Genomic DNA, 13,877 nt, shown 5'->3' with positions numbered 1-13,877 from the left:
GTTTTTAAAACCAGCACTTTGGCCCTTTGCTAAGGATGGACTGGAGTAGTAGAGTGTGGTGGGTGCCTAGCTCACAGTCAGGTGGAGTTACACCCACTTTGACCCTTTGTTAAGGATGGACTGGAGTAGTGGGGTGTGGTGGGTGCCTAGCTCACAGTCAGGTAGGGTTATACCCAGGCAGTTGACTTTGAGGGCAATGTACCACATGCTTGCTGCTTCCCACAGAGGTGGGAAGAGTGTCTCAGGGTAACTGGGGTTATATATGGTTGTGAGCTTTCATGTTAGTGCCAGGAATCAAATTGGAGAGTCCTCTGGAAGAGCAACAGGTGCCCTTATCCATGGAGCTGTCTCTCCAGCCCCTAATGTGTATGGTTTCTTACCTTAATCTGTGTCCTTGGTTATGAAAAATAAAAACTGATTTGTACAGACTTTTTTTTTATATAAGTAGAAGCAAGGTGTGCCTGCTTCTAAAAATGGGCAAAAGCAATAGAGCATATTTTGAACTGTCTTATTTGAGGGTGTTCTTCCTGAACAAGGATTAATAGAGTATACCATCATGTATGCACTGTTACTGTCTCAGTCACTGTTCTGTTGCTGTGAAGTGACACCATGATCAAGGCAACATAGAAAGCTTTGACTGGGGGCTTACTTACAGAGGCTTAGTCCATTATCATCATGCCAGGGAGCATGGCATCAGAGAAGCATAATCTGGAGAAGTAGCTGAGAGCCAGGGAGCATGGCATCAGAGAAGCACAATCTGGAGAAGTAGCTGAGAGCCAGGGAGCTTGGCATCAGAGAAGCACAGTCTGGAGAAGTAGCTGAGAGCCAGGGAGCATGGCATCAGAGAAGCACAGTCTGGAGAAGTAGCTGAGAGCCAGGGAGCATGGCATCAGAGAAGCACAGTCTGGAGAAGTAGCTGAGAGCTACATCCTGATTCACAAGCAAAGTGTGGGAGAGAGCTGGAGACTGACATGGGCTTCTGAAACCTCAGAGTCCCATTCCATTGACACACTTCCTCCAACAAGGCCACACCTCCCAGCCCTTCTAATCCTTTCAAACAGTTTCCTCTCTGGTGACTAAACATTAATCTATTATATATTCTTCCTCTTGTCTCTTACCCATGTGCTAATTTCTACCCTGACTTAAGAGTTACTATATATGAAGAATATTTTTTTACTTTCATAGTTTTGTTCTTTCTTCAAATAAGAGAAGCAGAATGCCAGATTATCAGAATAAACTAATATACAGAGAAAATAAGGGAAGACTATTTTAGGGAAGAATTTTTATACTGGGCACATTTATATCTTATGAACCCTCATTAAAGTCCCAGTAGGGAGTGGGAAAAGGCTCAATAAATGAGAGTGCTCTTGGGCCCACACACTAGATAGATAGAGCCTGAGCTAGGATCTCTAGTGACCATGTGAAAAGCCAGACATGGCCCCATTCTCCTGTAATCCTGGAGCTTGGGGAGAGCCTGGACAGAGATTTTTGGGGCTCACTGACTAAGCATCCTAGCCAGGTTCAGTGAGAGACCATCTCAGGAAGTAAGGCTGAGAACAATGTCCCACTCTGGTTTCAAACTTTTAAAATGTAAATGTAGGACCAAGGGGATGGCTCAGTGGTTAAAAGCACTTATCACACCAGTATGAAGATCACAGTGGATCCTGAGAACTCACAGAAATGCAGGGTGGGTCTGGTGGCTCATTTGTAATTCCAATCCCAGAAGACAGAGATAGGGGACCCATCAGAGCAAGCTGGCTAGCACCACTAGCTATGTTGGCAAGCTCTGGGTTTGATGGTGAAACTGCACCTCAGTAAATAGTATAGACGAGCAATTCAAGATGATTCCTGACTTCTTCCACTTCTAGTCTCTATACATACATGCAACACACACACACTCGCACGCACACACACACACACACACACACAGAGAGACACAAAGTAAAATTACATTTAACCACAGCAGTAATGGAATTATCCCACCATCTTGTATAGGTAGGTAATAAGGCATCTTCTCTGACTAGCTTGATGCTATAAGCATCTGTAATAAACAGTAGCCAGCGTGTAAAGACCTCTCCTTCACCGCTTCCCAACCACAGACATCATGGCTAGGCTTCAGGGCTTCCTGTGGAAAATGAATCTCAGTCTCCCTCTATCCCTCTCTGTCACTCTGTCTTTCCCCCCACCCTCTCCCCTTCTCTTTCCTTGCTTACTAGTTTACTAGGAAAAATTTGAATCCCAGCACAGACTATGTAATTAGAATGACTATAAAACAAATACTGGATGATATTACCTGCTTGCTTTAGTATGTTTTCCCATTTGTCTTATTTAAAGCAATTCATAATTGAGAATCTATTTAATTATCAAGAATAGTTTTTAAGTAAGTTAAATATCTTTTAAAGTTCTGAGCTGTTTCACTCACTGTTGCTTAAGTTTCTGGAGCTACCCGAGACTGGCTGTTATTTAAAACGTGGGCCTTAACATCTTAGTCAGGGTTCAAAGGCTGTTATAGAGAATGTAATTGCCAAGTATTATATTATAATACAAAGAACATTTTCCTCAATGTACATTCTAGAAACTGTAGAAATGGGTTATAACCAAAACATTTATAGGCCAATGACTTCTTAAATGTCTTATTTATAAGTAAATGTCAAGTTTTATTCAGAAATAATGATTGTTTGACAGACTTGAATTGAATACTATGAACACGAGCATACTTTCTGTCTTATAGTCTTAAAGTAACTTTTTAGTGGGATGGGAAACACTAGCTTATCTTCCTCAGCACTATAAACCTGTCTAAATGCCCTCTCCAAGCTCTGACGTGGAACCTGGATCCTGTTAGGCAGGCTTTCCTGTGGGCGTGCTCACTGGCCACCTGTTGGCTTACCTATAGACACAGACATTTAGCCACACCCTCTGCTCAGTTCCTCAGGGACACTGACTTAGACCTTTGGCTCAGCATGGAGGTCATTTGAATAGCTCAGTTCAGAGGAGCTTTTCCTTTTGAATCTTGCTTGAGGAGCAAGGGAAAGTCACTCAGCTGCCTTTCTCAAGAGTGCTGCCATGGAGATTTACAAGCTGACCTTGCCTGCCAAGCTCTGCGTAGAAGGCTTATTTATTACCACAGATACCTTGGATACAGAGAGCAGTGCCTTTGCTAGGCTAATTAGATCTTTATAACTTTGTTCTTTCATTTGACAAGGATTTAATGATTCCAATTGGGACTATTTTTTTTATTTTTATTTTTATTTTTTTTTTACAACCAGAAAGATTTATTGTCTAATTTTAGCTGAAGTTTTGGCTGGAAGCATTTTCATGTCTAAGCCAAGTTGTTGCATTTATCTATTTATTTGTTGCTTTTGTGTTTTTTGACTTGATGAACTTTTTTGAAATTTTGAGGTTTTTTTTTTAAGCTGAACTTTTGTATCTTTCGTTGTTCAGTTTATATGAATTCATTTTACTCATGAGTATTAAAAAGAAAACTTTGTGCCAGTATGGGATCTCTGAATAAATTAACAGGAACTCTGTGATGTAGTTAGGATGTAGTTAAGAGAAGAACGGGTGGAACAGGCGGAGAACCTTGGCAGCTTTATCTAGAATGGATTCTTACAGGACCTACTTGGCCACTGGCCAGCCCAGTGGCTTGTGGTTGGAAGAGCAGGAGGAAGACGTCTATGAAGTTGAGTCTCGAGTGCCTTTGCCATATCCTTTTCCTCTGTCTGAACATTTGGATGACAGCAACTCCGTAATTATCAACACTTCTGTTTTTCATTTTACTCACAAAAGAAACGGACATATAGTAAAGCTTATTTCTAAAATTTCACTGCCTACACCTCCTTATTCAGTAAGTATACAGTAGTACTTTAGGACTGTAGTGAGCTGTAATGAGATGAGAACGGCACTGTCCGTAGAGAGGTGACTGGAACCAGCCCTTGCTTTGCGATTGGCGGAGTGCTACTGCTCATCCACCTGAGGTGTGGAGGGGCTAAATTTACTCCTGAAACTCCAACTTAGCTGCTTTTCATGTCAGATAGTGGCGTAAGCTCAGTACTCCATTTCTCCAGCACTAGTCCAGCTGTTTAAAAAGATCCTTCATGTCTGTGAGAATCTCTGTTCGTGTGTAATACTGATCCAAAATTTAAAGTGAAATGAATGTATTTTCGAGAGTAGATATTGTGTTTAGAACTGCCTCGAGGATTGCAGAACCAGTTAGAACACGTTTGTAATCAGATGCCCTCCCTATTGGCCAGAGCTCTAGACAAGGGAAAATGAGCTTGTATTCTGAAACATTTTTTACAGCCTCGGGGACTGACTTTCTATTTTAATGGGCCTAATAATTCTATAGAGAAATAACCTTTTCAGCCTTTAAAGTGAAATGTATTTTGGAAATACTGTTAAAGTTAAATGAAGGCCTAAAATTGCCTTCATATTCAGTATTTCCGGTTCATAGGATCCTTAAATGAGTTGTGAACATTCTCTACATCCTAGTCAGCATTGGCTTTATGACTTGCATGGCTTTAACTATAAGTCCTAGCTAATGTTTAACATGCCAGAACTTTCAGAGTAGTTTTGCTGCCTCACCAACAATTTCTGAAGTGACAGCATCGTTACTAATGCTTTAGCCACACCTCCGTGTCGCCGGCTGAGGAGTGAAAGCTCTGTAGTTCTTTTGTTTATATAGTGTATGCTGTTACACATAGTAGGAATCAGTCATGCCCTACGCAGGTGAGAGAGATGTAAGAATAAATGATTTAGGCAAACATTTGAAGAGAGTCTTTTATCCCCGTGAGGTGTGCATCCCACTGTGCTGCTACCTGTTTAATTTGTTTGGTAGCATTATTGTTTGATTGGTTTAACTTTTTTGTTTTGTTTTGTATTTTTGCTGGTGTTTTTATTGTAAATCTTTAAATGCACTGTCAAGCTAGCTAGTTTTCATCTTGTGAAATGAGAGATAAAAACAACCGTTTGGCAATTCACTCATGCAAAGCTGGATTTTATTATTTTGTTTTAAATCTTTTGTTGAGTTTCTGTAATAAATTTGAAATACAGAATGAAATACAGCTAATTTGGTTACAGCCCTGAACTCAGTTCCCATTTTTAGTAGGTAACAATTAGATAATTTACGGGAGGGATTTGCATGTGCATATGCAGAAGCAAGTAATACTTTCAGAAATAGGGGTTGCAACTAAATTCAAAAAGGTACTTGTATATAGATGAGTTCACACTTTATGTCTTGTTTCTCTGTAATCCAAGTGAATGTGTATTTTACATTTAAAAAGAATCAAGTCCTGCTCCCAATGACAAGTCAAAGTGTTTAGATGAAGCTTTATCCTTTTGTGGTGATATAGCTTCCATTTCATATGAATTCCCATTGAAATAATGTTTTAAGTGGTATTTTAAACATCTTATGAAAATAAGAATAATTTTATATTTTGGACATTATTTAGAGAAGCAGTTCTCAGCCTGTTGGTTGTGCCCCCTTTGGGGGTCAAAGTGTCCTGTCACAGGGGTCTCCTAAGGCCATCACAGAACAGATACTTATATTATGATTCATAACAGTGGATTATGGTTACAAAGTAGTAACAAAAATAGTTTTATGGTTGGAGTCACTGCCACATGAGGAACTGCAGTAAAGGAGCGCGGCATTAGGAAGGTTGAGAGCTACTCATTTAGAGTGACTGTAAGCTTTTGTGACAATACAGTCTCCATTTTACAGTCAATACTAATGTGAAGCACAGAAGTACTATTAAGTATTACATTTTGACTATTATATCAATATATTAATTATAATTATACTTCTGATTCTGTATTTATATTATATTGTTTATAATTATACACTTAGAATTATATTAATGTATATAATTATATGTCAGTATTAATTATTTTATGATGCTTTACTGATGTCTAAGCTAGAAACCAGTATATTTGCTTATATTTTAAATTTAATGCTTGGTAGTTATATCTTTGAGATGCACAAGGTAGGTATAAAACTTAACAGATTTCCAAGACTTGCTATGACCCTGTTGCTGACATGTACAGCTACTTGTGTTTGAAGGCTGTAGACTCATGCAGACTAGGACAGACACTGAGGAGGTGACAGAAGATAGGCAGTGCCTCTGTGACTTCACACAGCTGACTCAGAAGTACTGCCTTGCTTACCTCCTGCTTGAAAGCTGTGACTCCAGTCTCTTTACTGTCTCAGTCAGGAAAGGGTCTGCTGGTAGCATTTGAGGGCTACTAGATTTTGAATGTTTGGAATATCTTCAGAAGCTTTAGAGTTTTTATAAATTCTTTCAGAAGTTCAAAGCTTTGAGTTTAATAAACACATATGTTATAATTTCATTTATTGCATCTCTGTGATTTTGCTTTTGATGTCATACATTAGTGCACCTCACAGTACTGAAGAACGTCACAGTCAAAGTGTTGAAGGTTTGTGTAGACGACAGTTACCTGAGTCTGTAGCAAGTACAGTGAGCGCTTTCCTTCAGTAGCGCTGTGCTCCACCTTTGTATGATAGAACCTATGACCACTGGTTTAAAGTGAGAAGCGTGTTCTTTAGCTCACTAAAACTAGCCTTTATCTCTTACAGAAATATGTGCTATCTGTCACGGCTTATCCCACCTGCTGTAAGAGTTTGGCTGAAATTTAATAAGATGTCTTTACTTGAGATCCTTTCTTAGTTTTTTGCTTGTTTATGAGAAATGACACTGGATTCTCATCACTAATCTCCTTTTTGTCCTCTTGCCCTCCTGGTTTAGCTTGAACATGCGAAAGTTACACAGACAGAGTTGATGCGTGAGTCATTTAGACAAAAACAAGAGGCAACAGAGTCACTTCATTGCCTGGAAGAACTGCGAGAGCGCCTTCAGGAGGAGTCCCGGGCCAGAGAGCAGCTGGCTGAGGAGCTCAATAAAGCTGAGAGTAAGCCTGTGGCCACTGAGACAGGAGCCGTTTCAGTCTTAAAATAGAGATGTTGATGCACAGCCATTTAGGAAAAACCAGTGTGACTTAAAGTGACCATGGAAAAATAGTTATAGTTTATCCTCAGAGCTTCCCTAGGTAATTAAAAAAACTAGGAATGCATGCACAGGGGTGTGTACATGCATACGCACACACTCTTATACACACTACAAAGACTATAGAGAGAAGATTAAAAATTCCAGATGATTCAAAAGTAGATGATGGTGAGCCTCAGATAATTCCTTTAAAATGAGAAAGCTGATACTAAACTGTTATTTGAATGGCATAAGGTCATAATTAAATGGGTATTGTAGGCTGTAAGCCTCCAAAGCTGCCTTCTAGTCTCTGGCAGCGTCGAGGGTGTTGGCCTTCTAGAATTGCTTAAATATCAGCCTTCTCTAGTATAGTTAAAATGTGATTCAATTCACAAGCATTTGAATCCCAGGAGCCTGTCTATTTATGTTTGTTTGAAAAATGGAGTAACATGTGTGTTTTGGTACTTTAGAGCAAAGTACGGGACAGTTTAGGGGAAATTTCATATTTATTCACAGTGTGAACAAGAAAAGGACTACACTGTACAAATGACAGTAAGGTTCATCTTCAGGTTTTAAAAGTTCATTCAGCTTTTAATAGGATGAAGTGATTTAAAGTTTTGCTAACAGAATGTTTTTTCTTGTTATTATTAAAATCTAGTAGTAACCTTGGCTTAGATGCACACATCTGCTATCTTTACAATCAGAAGGCTGAGGCAGGAGGATCATAATATTCAAGGCTAGAAACAAGTCCATTTCCTTCCATTGTCCTATAGGTGTCATTGATGGGTACTCGGATGAAAAAACTCTCTTTGAAAGGCAAATTCAAGAAAAAAACGATATAATAGAGCATCTTGAACAGGAGTTATTATGTATGAACAACAGACTGCAAGAACTGGAGTCAGACCAGCACCGGATGGAAGAGGAACGGGAGTTGCTGTCTAGGCAGAGGGAGGCAATGAGAGCAGAGGCTGGCCCTGTGGAGCAGCGTATGTACTGAGACTTTGTATCTTACAGTTCCTCTTCTGTTTATAACTGTCAGAGGCTCCCATGACAGGGTATCCTCTTCAGGGACATTATTTATATATTTTATATGCAAACTTGAAAAATCTTAAAATATACTTTAAAGGCAAATTGTTAGTAGCCATTTTTATGAAATCATATTTTCTATTTTGCCTTTTAAGGATATTAACTGTTAACAGGAAAAGAAGATTACTTATGCTAAAACATCTGTATCAAAAGAAAAAAGCTACAAGTAATGAGGCTGTGTGTTTTTGGAAATAGGTAGGGCAGAGTTATTTAGTGGGAGAGAGGTCATGTAAATGTCCTAAGTACTGATCTGGTGCTGCTTATAGGCAGAGGTAGGCAGTGTGGGGACAAAAGCCGAGGAGACCCGGAGGACATCTGACATCCTGGTCAGGAAGATTCACAGGATGTTTAACTCACTTATAATGACTGATTTTTACATCTTGAATTTAAAGTTTGAGTGGTGAAAATCTGTCTTTGTGAGCATAAACTTCGAATCCTGCTTACGAGTACCCTCTTTGATTTTAAACTTGTAGTTGCACTTTATAAATTTGAAGTTTTTCCAGTTTTACCAACTTAGAAATACAACCTACATTATCTCCCCTGAGAGGGTGCTCATATTATATTAATTTGACACAGGTTTAGGGCTGGACTTTTTAAAGTTAAGAGATCTTATATCAAACCTACAAAATATGCAAGAGACATAGAACTGTGGGTATCCGCGATACCCAGTGACATCAGCTTTTTAGCGTGTGCAGATATGTTATCATATTTGAGGACGTAGAAGCCGTAACTATGTTTCTGTTTTCTTTGTTTTGTCTTTACTCTTGTAGGGCCAGTAGATGCTGCAGCTGATGCAGCACCTGGAGCAGGTGTGTGCAGAGAGTTGCATGCACTGTTGTTGGGTGGTAGACTCACAACTAAAAATTTGGTGATCCTTAATTATCAACTAACATTTCTAATTTTGCAGTTTTTCTATTGTGTTTCTTTCATACTTACAATTTTTTTCCAACAGTAACACAGCTTAATTTATAATAAAAACAAGTTTCGATTTGCTATTAACAACCGAGGTTCAGAGTCGCCATCATCTTATTTCATCTGTTTTTGCACAGAGCCCAAAACCACTTGGAATTTTCAAAGAAAATACTGAGTATTTTTAAGAAACACCTTTTTTGTTTTATGAATCCCTTAAGCTCTCTGGTCTCTAATTTTTTGGAGAGTTCTTTCAAAACAAAACAGCTCATGAGATGATGGTGGGGAAGGATCAGTGATTTCTAAGAGCCTTTGTGGCAGCGTGTGGTGATAGTAACATCTAACAGTGGTATTGTTTTAGAAGAAAAGATGTTTTCTGTAGATCCCAGATCTGAATACAGTGTTGGTATATAGTTAGTATAAGTAAATCTAACAGGTTTGGAGGTGGTTTTTGTGGTTGTTCTTTTTTGCTGTCTGTACTACAGTAACAACAGCTAATCTCCACATTGTCCCTCCTATACCCCAGACACTGTCCTTGACATGTGTTAATTTATTTCATCTCCAGTTGCTCATAATAAGACTGAAGATGTCACAGTCTGCTCCTGCTGCACTAACCACACGGCCCCCGTACATGCTCCTGTTCCCTTAACGCACACCGTGTAAACAGGAGAAGGTAGCTCATGGGTAACACTACAAAGCCTAAGACGGACCAGGAGTTCTGGTTGTACTCACCCTCCTCCTTCTGCCCCCCTCTCCTTGGTTAAAGATTTACAGGATTTGCTTACTGTATTTACAGTGTATGGCTTTGGAATGGACTGAGTTTTGCCTATGGTTAAAAATGTGGTCAGCATTTGGTTTTAATTCAGTTGAACTTTGTTCTTTTCCTAACCATGAAAATTCATTTAACTCAATGTATTATTTTTTTAATTTACTGTTGTTTACACAAAAATATCGTTTTGTAATAAGAGTCCTCATTTTTTGTTAATTCATTGTGATTTTATTAATAGTCATTTGTTTTCTTGTATAGGAGTAAGATAGTTTGATAGTTCCAGAAAAGAACATTTACTTTTGTACTTAAAGCACTGGTTAACTTTGAAAAAAGTATTAACAAACCATACATTGTTTTAATGTAAAATTTACTAGGAGATTATAGCTCTTGTACTTCACTGAAGCCACTCTCCGTTCTTCTCTGAGAGATTCAGGCATAGCCCAGCACTCAGGAGGCAGAGGCAAGCAGATCTCTGTGAGTTCGAGGTCAGCCTGGTGTACAGAGTATTTATGTTTTAATGTATTTAAAGTAATTCTCAGCCATTATTTCATGAAGATAAAGTTTAAAGAGAGTATAGTCAATGACTCATTATCATAACATTATGAATCATAATTTAACCAAATGCACTGTCACATCTGTAACAGAATTTCTGCAGGAGACAGAAAAACTAATGAAGGAAAAGCTGGAAGTACAGTGTCAAGCTGAAAAAGTCCGCGGCGACCTTCAGAAGCAAGTGAAAGCTCTGGAAATTGATGTTGAAGAGCAAGTCAGTAGGTTTATAGAGCTGGAGCAGGAGAAGAACGCCGAGCTCATCGATCTCAGGCAGCAAAGCCAGGCACTGGAAAAGCAGCTCGAAAAAATGAGGAAGTTTTTAGATGTAAGTGTCTTCAGCTTGGGCTACGTTCTGAAACCCTGTCTTGCTTGGTTTGATGGATAGATATGAATTGGTAAGTAGGTGGGTGGATGAATAGATGGATGAATGGACAGACCGGTAGATAGATGGGTGGGTGGACAGATGGAAGGACACGGGTAGGTAGATGGGTGAATAGATAGATGGATCGATGGCTGGCTGGTTGGATGGCCACTAGACCTGAGGCTTTAGCTCAGTAATACAACCCAAGTTTGCTTAGTATTCAGAGTCTCTGAGTTGAATTCCTTGCAACAACAAATAAAAATGAAGTATATAATGCATGAATATACATTTAAGACATTTAAGACCTTTTCAGAGCACACCCAGTTTGTGAATAACCCTGAGCAGCTAGGTTTCCAAACTCAGAGTTAAGCTTTGTCTACTTTTTCCATTAACTAGTAGTCACCACTGAGAGCTGCAGGAGCTCCCACGGCTCTATGCCGGAAGCACGGGAGCTCCCACGGCTCTGTGCCGGAAGCACGGGAGCTCCCACGGCTCTGTGCCGGAAGCACAGGAGCTCCCACGGCTCTGTGCCGGAAGCACGGGAGCTCCCAGGGTGGCTCATCCATCATGCTTCCATTACTCTCGCCCAAAATGGTGCTGTTTTCCACTTTCCACACGGGACATTTCTTTAGGGTTCAGAAGCGTATGACCTTCCCTTGCCCAGGCAATCTGCTGCAGACAATTTATATTTTTAGGTATAAGTCTATATAATAGGATTAAACAAACTGATTTATGTATTGCGCATTTGTTCTATGACTGAACACAAACTCATCTTCCATGTCTTCTGTATTTAACATTTAAACAAAACGGATGGTGCTGCAAATGACTTTTAAATACTCAGATTTCTTTTGAAGAGCCCAAATAGGCAATGTAATATAACCCTTCAAAATGTGTTTTCCTCTTAAGCCTTTATGGTTTTGGGGTGTTTGTGTATCAACCTCTAGCTAAAAGGATATAAGAAATAATAGGGACAAAACGTATTAAATAAATAATGCTGTTTCATACGCCTTAGAGTGTTTTGTTTTTGTCCATTTTTTTAGAAGGGTCGCATAGGAAGCCCTGGTTGGTAGAACTTGTTATGTAGACTCCACTGCTCTTGAGCTCACAGAAGTCGCCTGCCTTTGCCTCACAAGTCCTAGCATCACAGGCGTGTGCCATCACACCGTTATCATTGTCGTTGTTGTTGATATTGTTATTATCATTAAATTTCAGGAGCAGGCCATCGATCGAGAACATGAGAGAGACGTTTTTCAGCAGGAGATACAGAAGCTAGAGCATCAGCTTAAGGCTGTACCTAGACTCCAGCCTGTGAGCGAGCACCAAACCAGAGAGGTAAGGACGCGCTGATATGCTCTCCTCTATTCAAAAGCTCAAAAGCTCAAACGTGGATTCTTTCTATAGTATGTAAATCTTAAAAATCGAAAATTAAGTGTTATTTAAATGTAAGGCACTTGTTAACCATAAACTGTATTGTATTGGTCTGAGAGTACAATGAGTATGCTTACCTGGCGTGTGTTCAAACCCCACTACTGCAGTGGGGGAGGCGTATTGAAGTTTGGAATTACTCCCCTCTCTATAGTACACAACTAAGTAAACTTCCTGCTCATTTCTCTATTCTCACTCTTGGTAGACGTGATTTGAGGTTATTTGTAGTCTGGCAGGATGACTCAGTGCAGTGTGCTGGCCAACTTTGTCACCTTGACGTAGGCTAGAGTTATCTGAAAGGAAGGGAACCTCAAATAAGAAAATGCCTTCATAATCTATCTGTAAGGCATTTTCTTAACTAGTGGTTGATAGATGAAGGGTCCAGCCCATTGTGGGTGGTGTCATCCCAGAGCTGGTGGTCCTGGGTTCTGTAAGAAAGTAGGCCCAGAAAGCCAGTAAGAAGCACCCTCCGTGGCCTCTGCATCAGCTTATGCAAGCCTCCAGGTTCCTGCCCTGTTGGAGTTGCTGTGCTGACTTTCTTCAGCGATAGACTATACTGTGGAAGTAGAAGTATAAGGAAAATAAACCCCTTCCTCCTGAACTTGGCTTCTGGACCTGGTGTTTCACTGCAGCAACTGTAACCCTAGAACACCGAGGGTCTTAGTTAGGGTGTTACTGCTGTGAACAGACACCATGACCAAGTCAATTCTTGTGAGGCCAACATTTAACTGCGGCTGGCTTACAGGTTCAGAGGTTCAGTCCAGTATCTTCAAGGTGGGAGCATGGCAGCATCCAGGCAGGCATGGTGCAGGAAGAGCAGAGAACATCTTGTTCAGAAGGCAAACAGGACAAGACTGCCTCCTCAGGCAGCTAGGAGGAAGCTCTCAAAGCCCACCTCCACGGTGACACACTTCCTCCAGCAGGGCCTCACCAACTCTAGCAAGGCCACACCTCCTCCAGCAAGGTTACACCTCCTCTAGTAAGGCCACACCCCCAATAGTGCTAGGCCCTGGGCCAAGCTTATTGAAAATGCCACACTAAGAAAAGGCACTTGCTGCCAGGGTAAACAGCCTATTCCTGGGAAGTAGAAGTAGAGAACCTTTTTCTCCAACTGGTTCTCTGACTTCCACATGTATGCTGTGGCACACACTCGTACACACAAGCACACTTGTGCACACGCATACATACACGCACACACATGAACGAATACAATAAAAAATTTTGACATAATGTTAGCAAATGGATTTTTAGACATTTATTTATTTTTCATCCGATTGCATCGTCCCTTCCTGTCTCTCAGTCCCTCTCTCATCTCCTCTACCCCATTCTCCTGTCCTTCCTTTCTTCTCAGTAAAGGGGGCGTTTTTGCACAGATTCTCATAAAGAACATTGTCTTACAGATTTCATTTACTGTATTTAGCTTGTAAAAAACATTTTTAAATTTTCAACTATCATAAACAATACATTTATGGGGTGTACTTTAATGTATATATGGGAGGTATTATCTATAGTACATCATTCATTTATCATTTATGGGATACGGTGGTAGAAACAAAATAGTCTTTTCTGTCAAACACTGTAAAACTTTTTTTAACACAATTTATTTGAACTTGTTTATCTCTAACACATTGTAAAACTGTTATTTAAAAAAGCCATTTACATTCACGCTTTACTACTTTATGTCTTTCTCTTCTGAATCTGCTCTCTGGTGGTGTCCAGCTCCTCTGCTCCTCCTTACCCTCTGCTCGCACTGCTGGGAAGGCCACCCAGCACCTCTTAC

General features: G+C 40.1%; 1 protein-coding gene across 1 annotated transcript in view; it reads left to right on the top strand.

The window, feature by feature from the left end:
* Positions 1 to 13,877, top strand: part of Akap9 (A-kinase anchoring protein 9) — a 140,311-nt gene that overhangs the window by 85,214 nt on the left and 41,220 nt on the right. Inside the window, exons 23-26 of the mRNA XM_028778283.1 lie at positions 6,759 to 6,921; positions 7,769 to 7,981; positions 10,404 to 10,636; positions 11,885 to 12,004. Coding sequence (XP_028634116.1) covers positions 6,759 to 6,921; positions 7,769 to 7,981; positions 10,404 to 10,636; positions 11,885 to 12,004 — 729 coding nt within the window. The remainder of the gene's footprint in view (positions 1 to 6,758; positions 6,922 to 7,768; positions 7,982 to 10,403; positions 10,637 to 11,884; positions 12,005 to 13,877) is intronic.

This window comes from Grammomys surdaster, unplaced genomic scaffold (assembly GCF_004785775.1).
Source record: "Grammomys surdaster isolate TR1022 unplaced genomic scaffold, NIH_TR_1.0 333, whole genome shotgun sequence".
Taxonomy (NCBI): Eukaryota; Metazoa; Chordata; class Mammalia; order Rodentia; family Muridae; genus Grammomys; species Grammomys surdaster.
Note: the sequence above shows the minus strand (reverse complement) of the source record. Positions and strands in the feature narration are given on the sequence as shown.